Source organism: Erinaceus europaeus, chromosome 4 (assembly GCF_950295315.1).
Source record: "Erinaceus europaeus chromosome 4, mEriEur2.1, whole genome shotgun sequence".
NCBI classification, from domain to species: Eukaryota; Metazoa; Chordata; class Mammalia; order Eulipotyphla; family Erinaceidae; genus Erinaceus; species Erinaceus europaeus.
Window position 1 is genome coordinate 93,566,917 of NC_080165.1, and position 10,471 is coordinate 93,577,387.

At 36.5% G+C, this 10,471-nt stretch overlaps 1 protein-coding gene across 1 annotated transcript in view; it reads right to left on the bottom strand.

The window, feature by feature from the left end:
* Positions 1 to 3,217: 3,217 nt before the first annotated feature.
* TFAP2D (transcription factor AP-2 delta) overlaps positions 3,218 to 10,471 on the bottom strand; it is a 56,686-nt gene continuing 49,432 nt past the window's right edge. The window contains exon 7 of the mRNA XM_007536220.2: positions 3,218 to 4,922. Coding sequence (XP_007536282.2) covers positions 4,703 to 4,922 — 220 coding nt within the window. The 3' untranslated portion in view covers positions 3,218 to 4,702. The remainder of the gene's footprint in view (positions 4,923 to 10,471) is intronic.

Consider the following 10,471-nt stretch of genomic DNA (forward strand, 5'->3'; position numbering starts at 1 on the left):
ATGTGCAAGAACCCAGGTTCAAGTTTCCAAGTGGACTGCTTCATGACTAGTGAAGCAGCTGGCAGGTATCTGTCTCTCTCCCTATCACTCCTTCCCCTCAATTTTTCTCTTTCCTATCAAGTATAATAGAAAGGGTGGGAAATGGCGATCAGGAGTGATGAATTCATAGTGCAGGCACTGAGCTCAAGCAATAACCTGGTGGCAATAAAATTACATTGATCTGGGGGAGTCGGGCAGTAGCGCAGCAGGTTAAGCGCACGTGGCGCAAAGCACAAGGGCCGGCTTAAGGATCCCGGTTCAAGCCCCCCGGCTCCCCACCTGCAGGGTCGTTGCTTCACAGGTGGTGAAGCAGGTCTGCAGGTGTATATCTTTCTCTCCGCCTCTCTGTCTTCCCCTCCTCTCTCCATTTCTCTCTGTCCTATCTAACAATGACGACGACAACAATAACTATGGCAATAATGAAAAACAAGGGCAATAAAGGGGAAAATAAATAAATATTTTTTAAAAAAATTACATTGATCTGGGAGTCCGACAGTAGCGCAGTGGTTAAGCACAGGTGGCGCAAAGCGCAAGGACAGGAGAAGGATCCCGGTTTGAGCCCCCAGCTCCCCACCTGCAGGGGCGTCGCTTCACAAGCGGTGAAGCAGGTCTTGAAGATAGGTGTCTATCTTTCTCTCCCCCTCTCTATCCTTCCCTCCTTTCTCCATTTTTCTCTGTCCTATCCGACAACGACGACATCTACAACAGTAAAACTACAAGGGCAACAAAAAGGAATAAATAAATAAATGCTTTTTTAAAATGCTTAAAGAATTGCATTGATCTAAAGTGTTTCCAAAGAGGCATAAAAGGAAGAAAATATAATAACATGTTTGCATTCGTTGCTAATAAAGATGAATTACTGACACAATATGCTTACAGGTGCTAAGGAGTCTGTTCTGGGCATTTGAAAGAATATACCACCAAAGAAGGGGGGGAAGAATTATAAAGTCAGGAAAAATTGTTGTCTTATTTAAATCTGAAAAAATCAGATGAGAAGAACAGATTAGACTTTTTTTTAGTGCTCTAATCTTTCAAGAAAAGAAAACATTGGCAAATTCAGAGTTTTTACTTTTTTCCCCCTACAGTCACCAAATATAAGTCAAATAATAATTTTAATTAAGTAGTCATGGTGGTGGCATTCAAACTGATTGTTAAGGGGCCAGGTGATGGCACACCTGGTTGAGCACACGTTACAATGTGCAAGGATCCACGTTCGAGCTCCCAGTGCCCACCTGCCAGGGGATAATTTTGCAAGTGGTGAAGCAGTACTGGTGTCTCTCACTTTCTCTATCATCCTTTCCCTCTCAACTTCTGGCTGTCTCTATCCAAAAATAAATAAAGATGATAAAATTTTTGAAGAGACCCTGTAAAAAAATAAACTGGTTGTTAAAACAGATTGAAAATAGGGCTGTAGAGATAGCATAATGGCCTTGCAAAAAATGTTCCTGCCTGAAGCTCCAAATACCTAGGTTCACTCCCAGGTTCTACCATAAGCAAGAGTTGAGTAGTGCTCTGGTGAAGGAAAAGAAGAAGAAGAAGAAGAAGAAGAAGAAGAAGAAGAAGAAGAAGAAGAAGAAGAAGAAGAAGAGGAAGAGGAAGAGGAAGAGGAAGAGGAAGGAGAAGGAGAAGGAGAAGAAGAAGAAGAAGAAGAAGGAGAAGAAGAAGGAGGAGAAGGAGAAGGAGAAGGAGAAGGAGAAGGAGAAGGAGGAAGGAAAGAAAAAAAAGGAAGACTGAAAACAAACATTTCTTTCTATAAGACTTTGACTCAATCTTTCATAAGCATAAAATATCTCACATTGATTATAATTTAGTTTTGGGTATGAGAGTTTTGGACAGCTTGTCTGAACAAGAAATATTTAATCTGAAGAGATTTTTGGTTTCTTTATTTCTTACTATAATACTGAAAATCAAATAGGTTTTTTAGAGCTATCTTTGTTTGCTAAAATTATGATACTGATGAATATGACTTTACTTTTGTTAAAATTTTGTGACTAATTAGTTTTGTATTGTTTTATATTAAATAAATCTAATAGCAACTATTGTGTTAAAGTAAAAAAAGCTCTTAATTCAAATAAAAAGAATCACTTCTAAATTGTCATAGAAAAATAAACCATGCTGAATTACGTAGTATAAAAAAAATCAAAAGTAAAATGTCCTTTGGCCCATTTTGGACAAAGAACAGACACACATTCATTTACTCATTTATTAGAAAGTGTTGGTTACCAATTATATACAAGGCAAAAGTTGGTATGTTAACAATGTGATAGTAAATAGTGACTTTAAACATGACCAGTTCATTAATTCATGTATGTCCTAATGGCTGGTTAAGTTAAATGATGGGTGCTGTCCCATCATTAAGACACCCCAAATCTTCATAAATAAGATGCACTGTAGTTAAGAGTTATACTTTTGTTTCCAAGGCTAGTAAATGATAACAGGCCCATTGAGGTGTTTAAAAAAAACATCTATTCACAATAATGGGTGGAGAAATAAGCTGGTATTATAAGCCAGATCTAATTTTTCATCTGATTATTGGTGAATATTTGTCATGGTATATATGTACATTAAGTACCTAGAAGATATGTATATCTTAAATGCCATGTTAAATACATTTGTATTGTCAATAATAAAAGGAAGTTAATGTGGAAATTTCACTAAGGAAACATTAATAACCACATTATCTGGATATAGCTTTCCTACCACTTATTGAACTGAAATAGTAATCATTTTATTGTTTAATGTATATACTTTACAGAATGCAAAATTCCATGTAAAATGTAATATATTTTGTGATGAAATCTGGAGCATCAGCAGAATCTGTTTTATTTTATGTTATTTCAGAAGAATTTTTCAAGAATAATAAAGAAACTTAAATAGAAATAAAATCACAAATTGTTACTTTTACATTAAACCATTTTAAATGTTAGTGTAAATATATGCCCCCTTGATCATGGGATTATTCAATAGTGTCTTTAGTTAATTGACTTTAGTCTAGAAAAGTTAGATTTTCATTAGTTATGATTCTAATTTTCTGTGTAAAATTGAAGACACAAGTCAAACAGTTTTAAAAATTATTATTAGGTAAAATATTTTATGATCTCTAGATGAAAAATATGTAGCAATATCTTTTCAATTAAAATACTACTAATACTTTTCATGGGATTATATTGAAAAATTGAAATATGTTAATGAGAGGAGAGTATTTTCATGCTAACAGTGTTAGAAGTCCACAGATTATTAATATGATTTCATTGACAATAACCTACATCTTTATTTACTTTGAAGCTTGACAATTTTTAACAGTATACGGGTCATAACAGAGTGGTACCAATTAAGTTTCTTGACACATTCAGTTTAAATGGACCAAACTTTCATTTCAATTAGCCTTGACCTTTGCAGCCAGGAATGTTTTAGTTTTCAATGTTTTAACTAAATGACAGTGAAGATAAGAAAAAAAAATGAAGTATTTTAAAAGCAAAAATTTTCTCTGATATTTTGTTTTTGTTTCTTTATTGAATAAAGAACTTAATGCCTCTATAAGTTTAGAACACAGCTGCTGAGTAGGTAGAAGCACAAAAGAAGGGGAAAAAATGGCTCTCATTTGAACTATACTATGATTGGCCACCCATTAATTCCTTGGGGTCTTCTGTCTTTGAGATGCAGGGTATCCTGGAAAGATCACTGTTCTATAATCATGCTTTTCCACATAAGACAGTACCACTGCTTTCCACCAGGGAGCATCCAAAGTGGAAAAGTTACCTTTTCCTATTCATATTATACCGGACCTAAAGAGTGCAGTCTGTTTCCTCCAACTGTTAGGTTGGGAGTATGGAGAGAATGGACAAAAGAATTTTATCTTTTATCTCTTCAGTAGCATTTTCTCTTCTTCATTTTAGGAATAACAAACAGATTTAGGGTGGGCTGGGAATAATTATACATAGAAGTGCAGAGCTTTCTGAATTTCTGAAATACTACCAAGGCACAGGTAGTTAAGTGGGCTAAGGTGAACAATATTGTATAACTGCTTTCAATTCACAGGGCAAAGATTCATGACTGAACTTTTTGGTTCCCAAGAGCATTTATTAATGAATTGATTGCCAAATTGGTCTGTTTAAGGAGGGGGTATTATTTTTCTTTTGTTCGTTCTTTCTTTTTATCTCTCTCTTATTTATTTATCTATCTATTTTTTTTTACAGGCCATTAAACCAAGAAATACTGGTACTATAAGCACTGTTGATGGATTCCAGTTTGGTCATGCTTTCTGATCCATAACTACATAGGTGGATAAGAAAGTGCATCAGTTAGATGTGAAAAAGCATGTGTTGCCTCTCCAAAGTCCAGAAGTGCTTTAAAAACTGTGATGTATATTATAATTCAGAACAATAAATCACGTGCACAAAAGGAGTTTATCATAACATAAAAACTGAAAAGCAGTAATTTCATCACGCTGTTACACTGCTGTTTCTGTTTTCCTTTTTTTTTCTGTCCTTTTTTGTTTCTTGTTTTCTTTCCTTTTTTATTTATTTATTTATTTATTATGGAGAGCTGGGAGAGGGTAAAATTTTGATCCAGTGAAGATTAATCACCCTCAATGATATATATATATATTAGAAAAAAAATATCAGCAGCAAGACTCTCTGGAAATAGATTCTGTTTGATGTAGCTAGTCTGTCTTTTCTGTTTTGCTCTCTTTCACAGCAGCCTCTGAAGTTTTCCGCAGGGGGGCTTTCTCCGAGTTGGCATGTCCTTGGCCAGAATCTGCCGCTCCACCATTTTTATGCGTAGTATGCTTTTCCAAGTAGTTCAGCATCTCACTGAGGACTGTTTGGAAAGTGCTTAGAGCCGCACATATTGCTGGAGTCCCAAAGCCATGAGTGATCAAACTGGAAATGAAACATGGTAGGGAAAAAAAGAGAGAGATGACTAACTTGCGTTATGACAGCAAATCTTCCGTTTAATATCCTACATTAAACAATCTTGATGGTAAGCACTGTGGAAGATAGAACACAATTTAGAGTACAGGACCTATTTGGAAGAAGATCCATTGTTGTTAGATATTATACACAATGATTTTTTTTACCAAATTTGAGTGTGTGACATATGACTAAATTCTGATTGACTAATTTAGAAAGGTTTCGCTTGATATAGCTAGTTTGCCTAGAAAATGTGTTTATGTTTGTGAATCATTTCTCTAAGAATGGTATAGGCTCTTGTATGTGTCTAGATCACACAAGAAGAAAAAAAAAATTTGGCTGAGTGTGCTTGATGACAAGACTTCTTCTCCAACATTGTTCATCTCTTCATAGTAATGAAATTTTATTTGGGCATATGGTCTTGCAAGGATAGACTATATTTCTAAGATTTTCTTGTACCTAGGTTTGGACTTGAATTAATCCTTTCCACATAAGGGGATGTGATGTATGCAGTTCCTACATGCTTAGAAGAGAATTGAGTGTCATTTATTTTCTAATAAATTTATGTAGATGAAGATGATTATCTTTATGGTAGGAGTACACGGAAAGGAACTAACTACTCACCTCCAGTTTTCTAAAATGAGAGGAAAATAAAATTCTATCTTAGGTAGGCACCTTATGTTTAGATTACAGCAGTTAATTAATCAATAATCATAAGTAAGTATGAGCAAATGTAGGAATCATCACAGGTAGCCCTTCCAACCATGAGAAATATTATTAATATTGAATACTTGATGTAATACACTGTTCAAACCACTGGAATCCACCTGGACTGCACATTTGTGTCAATTGTTTCTGAAGTGATATTCTGTTAAACTGCTTACCATAAATTACATCTTGTTTAACAATATAGAAAAACAAGCTTGGCATATTTATAATAAATGTACAATCTAATATGTATGTTAATAATAGACTATTAATCTCTTACAATTCTTAAGTTTTGACATTATATAGTTTGTATTGAGTAGTACTATCTCACATAATATGTAACTAGATGTCACTCTTAGGGTAACATTTAAGATAAAAAGTAATGAGATTTTTAAATAATGCAAAGGAAGGGTTTAGGGTGTCAGGCAGTCTACTAACTTCATGCTTCAGTGGTATTAATAATAGAATCTACTATGTGAGGTTGTTGTTTTCTATGAATCCATGTAAAAGGCTTAGGATAATGCTAGATATATGCAGTGTGTAAATCAGTGACTGTGATATTTGTGCTGGTAAGTTTTCTGCTAGGCCTTTATTATACATTATACAGTTTGCTAACATCTTTTATCTGGACATATCACTTATCCTTTGCTATGGCCACAATTAACATAAAATTAAACATTAAGTAATAAAATATAACATTAAGATGGAAAAAACTGGGGCTGGGTGGTAGCACGTCGGGCTTAGTGCATGTTACTATGCATGGACCTAGGTTCAAGTCCTCAGTCCTTACTGGCAAGGGAGAAGCTTCATGATTGATGTCTCTCTCTTTCTGTCACCCCTCCCCTCTCAGTTTCTCCCTGCTTTATTGAATAAAATAAAAAGAAAGAGAGAAAGAAAGGAAGAAAGAATAGGAGGGAGGGCGTGCCACTGGGAGTGATAGATTTGTCATGCAGGCAGTGAGCACCAGTGACAATCTTGGTGACAAAAAAAAGTAAAAAAAAAAAAAGTAAAAATAATGTATTGACTGATTATGAAGAAAACAAGAATGACCAGGGGTTGGAAAACTATGTATGTCAAGATTTATAACATAAGACATTGCAATAGTTTAAGTGTACTCATATCTTTGTTGCAACTTTGCACTGCTGAAGAAGTTAATTGAATTCAGTTTCAACTCAACAAAGCAATAGTTAGAAGGAATCTAAGTATTCTTGAATCTACTGGGGAGTTTGGACAACAAATAGAATTTATTGGAGTAGTTAAATAATTAATCCTCCCAGCACCCACAAAAAGAACTAAGTGAAGCCATCCATTCCTGTTGACATGCATGGCCCTAGGACATAAATATTTACCCACTTTTCGCCCCTATTGTTCTGCCTTCACCTATTTTCCCAGTGTTTATTTCTCTTTGGTACTCCTTATATCACTAGATGATTTCATTTTCCTCTGTTCTTCTTTGTGCTTTTGTTTTTGATCCTTTTCTTCATTTATGACTATACAGAATTTAGATTAAGCAGGGTAAATATTAAGGTTATTAACCAACAAATGAGTTCTGTCTATATGCCAGACCATGTACTAAACACTTCTATTTGTACCATGTCATATAAAACTGACAAAGATACTAAGATATAGGTGTATTTCCATTTTACAAATGAAGAAATTGATGCCTAGAAAACATAATTTGTCCCGGGAATCTGCTATTCTATGGTGTTTATTTGTTTCAGACTATGAGTTTATTTTTCTCCTCCTCCTCCTCCTCCTTTCTCTTCTTTCCCTTCCCCCTTTTCCTTCTCCTCTCTCTTTTCTTTTACTGCCTCCAAGATTACCACTGGAGCTCTGTGCCAACACTATGAATCTACTGCTCCTGGTGACCATTTTCCCCCCCATTTTATTAGATAGGTCAGAGAGAAATTGAGAGGGGAGGGGGAAATAGAGAGAGAAAGAGAAATACAGACACCAGCAGACCTGCTTCCCTGCTTGTGAAGCATCCCCCCTGCAGGTGGGGAATGAGGGCACAAAGCCAGGTACTTGTGTGGGTCATTGTGCTGATTACTATGTGTGCTTAACTGAGTGCACCATTACCCCATTTTGTTTTACACTTTATCATGGAGAAAACACATTGTGTTAACAGTTTTGGTTCAGTTTCTCTAACTTTGTTCTAGGGGTATACTTGTATATCTTAAGGACAGGGCTTTAAAAAAAATCAGGTACACAGGGAGTCGGGCTGTGGTGCAGCGGGTTAAGCGCAGGTGGCGCAAAGCACAAGGACCGGCATAAGGATCCCGGTTCGAACCCGGGCTCCCCACCTGCAGAGGAGTCGCTTCACAGGCGGTGAAGCAGGTCTGCAGGTGTCTATCTTTCTCTCCTCCTCTCTTTCTTCCCCTCCTCTCTCCATTTCTCTCTGTCCTATCCAACAATGACAACAACAATAATAGCTACAACAATAAAACAACAAGGGCAACAAAAGGGAATAAATAAAATAAATATTAAAAAAAATTTTTTAAAAAATCAGGTACACAATAGCTAAGCATATAAATGCTCTTTTTTTTAATTCCCTTTTGTTGCCCTTGTTGTTTTATTGTTATAGTTATTATTGTTGTCGTTGTTGGATAGGACAGAAAGAAATGGAGAGAGGAGGGAAGATGGAGAGAGTGAGAGAAAGATAGACACCTGCAGACCTGCTTCACTACCTGAAGCGACTCCCCGTCAGGTGAGGAGCCAGGGGCTCGAACTGGGATCCTTACGCTGGTCCTCACGCTTTGCACCACCTGTGCTTAAACCGCTGCGCTACCACCCAACTACCATAAATGTTCTTTTAGTGTTGAGGAGAAAGTAGTTTCCATCATAAAAGATTCTTAAGCTGGCATACCATCTCAGTTGCTAGTATTTTGATTATTAGCAGGTTGTAACTTCATCTTTGTTCTGAATTGAGAAACAGGTGTATCAAATCTTCACATTTCCTCTGACCTTAAGCACTTTGTGATTTGAGTAAATTATTATAATTTATAAAAAACAGTTAATCTAACTAGAGTATTGGCAAGTTTCTTCCCAACTCTTAAATTTCTATTCAATTATTGCACCAGTAATATATTTTATAGTGCTATTGTTGAAACTAAGAATTTATTTACTTATTTATTTTAAACAAAAGGGAAAATAAATATAAAAGATATTTTAAAAACTAGAAAAAAACTTAAAAAAATCATCCTCTCCTACCCCTTACTACACTTTCTTCAATCACTTTACCTACTCAACTAATTACACAAAAGAAAATAAGATATGTCTCTTAATCTTTTTCTACATTATGAGCATTATCATCACCCCTGACAATGTTTAAAGGAAACACTGTATACAGTTGGCCAAGAAAAACAGTGGTAAAAAATATTTATCAACTAAAGGACAATTACTATCTCTATGAAAACCTTTATTAGAGTCAACGAAGAAGTAAATGTAGTCAAACTCAAGTTTAGCTTAGACCCTACTAAAATCATAGGTGTATTTCCTCTATAACTTGAGGCCAGACCCCATAAACCTAGACTGGTTTTGATATAATAAATAATGCTCAGTACTCTAACAACTGGGAGAAAGCCTAAGCTTGTCAGTTAAAGGGAGGTCTACAGGGGGGCAGGTGGTGGTGCACCTGGTTGAGCACACATGTTACAATGCACAAGGACCATGGTTCAAGCCCCCACAATGCACAAGGACCATGGTTCAAGCTCCCAGTCCCCACCTGCAGGGGGGAAAGCTTCACAACTGGCATAGCAAGTCTGCAGGCATCTCTTTGTCTCTCCTTCTCTCTATCTTCCCCTTCCATATCTGGCTGTCTGTATCAAATAAATAAAGACAATAAAAAATTAAAAATCACACAAAAAAGAAGGGACTACAAAATTTGCAAAATGGCAAGAGACTGGCTCATTAAATAATGGCCTTCTTGGTCACTGCCAGGCCACGCAGTCACCTGGGGCCCTAGTCAGGGAATTCTTGGATTCCCCCATAGGTTCAATGGTCCTAGACCTCTAATAGACCCCTCAGTACATCGTCACTGCTCACTTCCATCAGGAATTTCATTATAAGCCCTCTTGTGGGCTTCCTCAGGACCATACCCTCACTATGATCTAGCAATGATAAGGATTGCCCCACTCTCCAAGAGAAGGCAGGGTCACCCTACTCTGCCACTTGAGGAAAACTGGTCCTGAAATGAGTGCAGCCTAGAATATTTGGAGCCATCACCTTGGACAGTGAACACTGACAGAAACTCCGTTCTACAGGCCCCTGTGCTAAATATGAATAGATATAGACCCTGGGTCAGATCATGTGGTAAATAATTAATTGTATTTATATATTTTCTTCAAATATGAGAGCTATCCTTTGCCCTGATCCAGCTTTCTAGTCCTATTCTCAACTCTGACACCATCTACCAAGACAATGTTTTTAGTCCACCTTCAGGTTAGCTATCAAGCTCAAGCAAAAATTACCACTTTCATGGCCTCCTAGGAACATAGACTTCCTAGCATCTATCCATCCTAAAATACCTATTCTTATCTGTTCTATTCCTACTCTATGGTTCCTGTTCATTAAATATTTTGTCCTGCTTTATATATTATTGCATTTCAGTCACCAAGTTTCAGCTGTTACTATGATTCCAATCTGACTTCCCTGAGCAGATGAACTCACCACTGTGTCCTGGAACCTCACCTCTCTAGAGCCCTGCACCACTCAGAAAAGACTGAAATAAGCTGAGGGTATGGATTGACCTACCAACACCTATATCCATCAGAGAAGTCATTACAGAAGTCAGACTTTCCACTTTTTGCACT